At 43.9% G+C, this 1,125-nt stretch overlaps 1 protein-coding gene across 1 annotated transcript in view; it reads left to right on the top strand.

Annotated features, from left to right (window-relative positions):
• Nucleotides 1–486, top strand: part of LOC107104429 — a 25,961-nt gene extending 25,475 nt beyond the window's left edge. Inside the window, exon 20 of the mRNA XM_015404428.1 lies at nt 243–486. Within this exon, the coding sequence (XP_015259914.1) occupies nt 243–486 (244 nt within the window). The remainder of the gene's footprint in view (nt 1–242) is intronic.
• The last annotated feature ends 639 nt before the right edge of the window (nt 487–1,125 follow it).

Raw genomic sequence — 1,125 nt, 5'->3', positions numbered from 1 at the left:
GCTTCCCTACGACTTTAAATATTAAAATACATTGGAGGGATGCTGTGTAGAACTCATAATTAGAAGTCTGATTTAAGATGACACTTGTTTGCAAGCGGGCCCTCCATGTGGTGAAATGCAGAGAAATGGAACAAAGATGGAAAAGTTTAGGACTTTAGCCCATGAACAGTTTTGCTGAGAATGTGCCGATGCTACGATGTTCTGATAAAGTAACCTGGTCTAAAATCTGCTCTTTCTTTCAGAGAAGGTGTAGTCAGCGTGTCGCTGCCGCTGCTAAATCTAAACTTATCAAGGGTTGCTGAAGTTGGGCCGTTGAAAGTGGTGCTGGAGGAATGGCTCCTGAGGCCCCTGCTGGCCCTGGCCTCCATCAGACCTTCTGCTGAGCTTTATCGCTTGAAGAGGAAAATCATGGACGGCCCATTCAGACGTAAGCTAGTTATGTGTCAACATGTTCATGTCAGGCACAGCTTTCAGGTAGGTTTGTAATCGTCCAGATGTGTTGTGTTCCTTTTGAAGGAAAAGTCTAAGATCTTTATTTATACCTAAAACTAATCCATTCGCTGTGATTTAATGAATTCAGCGTTTAGCAGTAAAAACATAAAAACAATATTTTGCATCGCGATCAGTGAGTCTGAGATCGGCCACCGGGATTAAAGTATTCCAGCCCCAGGCTGGATTTCCGGCTCGTAGTGATCGCCTGTGGGTAAAAAAAATCCCTCGATAATAAATTGACCCTTAATAAATAAAAAAAGGACAATAGAAATCCGTCTTGCGTTTCTCAGCCAATGGTAGCAAAGGAGCGCTCTGAAACTAACAGTATTAGCCAATGTGACACCCACTAAATGTGTGTTTACATTTATATAGCTTTATTATGTATGATTCCCTTTAGATGTGAGTTCTCATAGACCCTAATTTTAAGGTTGTCAGTTTTAAGGCGTTGTTACCTATTCCCACCAGCAGGGGGGGGCAGCCTCCCAAGGCGACGCGTTTTGTCTTGTGGCTTTCTGAACGGTTCTCAGTCTGCTGAGAGAACGTAGAGGATACTTTAACTGCTGCACTCCACCCCACGCCTGGGGGGGTGTAACACCAATCATATGAAGAAGGGGGCGGGTCTTAGGAAAGCAT

Source organism: Cyprinodon variegatus, unplaced genomic scaffold, assembly GCF_000732505.1.
Source record: "Cyprinodon variegatus isolate N-32 unplaced genomic scaffold, C_variegatus-1.0 Scaffold1737, whole genome shotgun sequence".
Classification (NCBI taxonomy): domain Eukaryota; kingdom Metazoa; phylum Chordata; class Actinopteri; order Cyprinodontiformes; family Cyprinodontidae; genus Cyprinodon; species Cyprinodon variegatus.
This window is presented reverse-complemented; position numbering and strand designations above follow the sequence as displayed.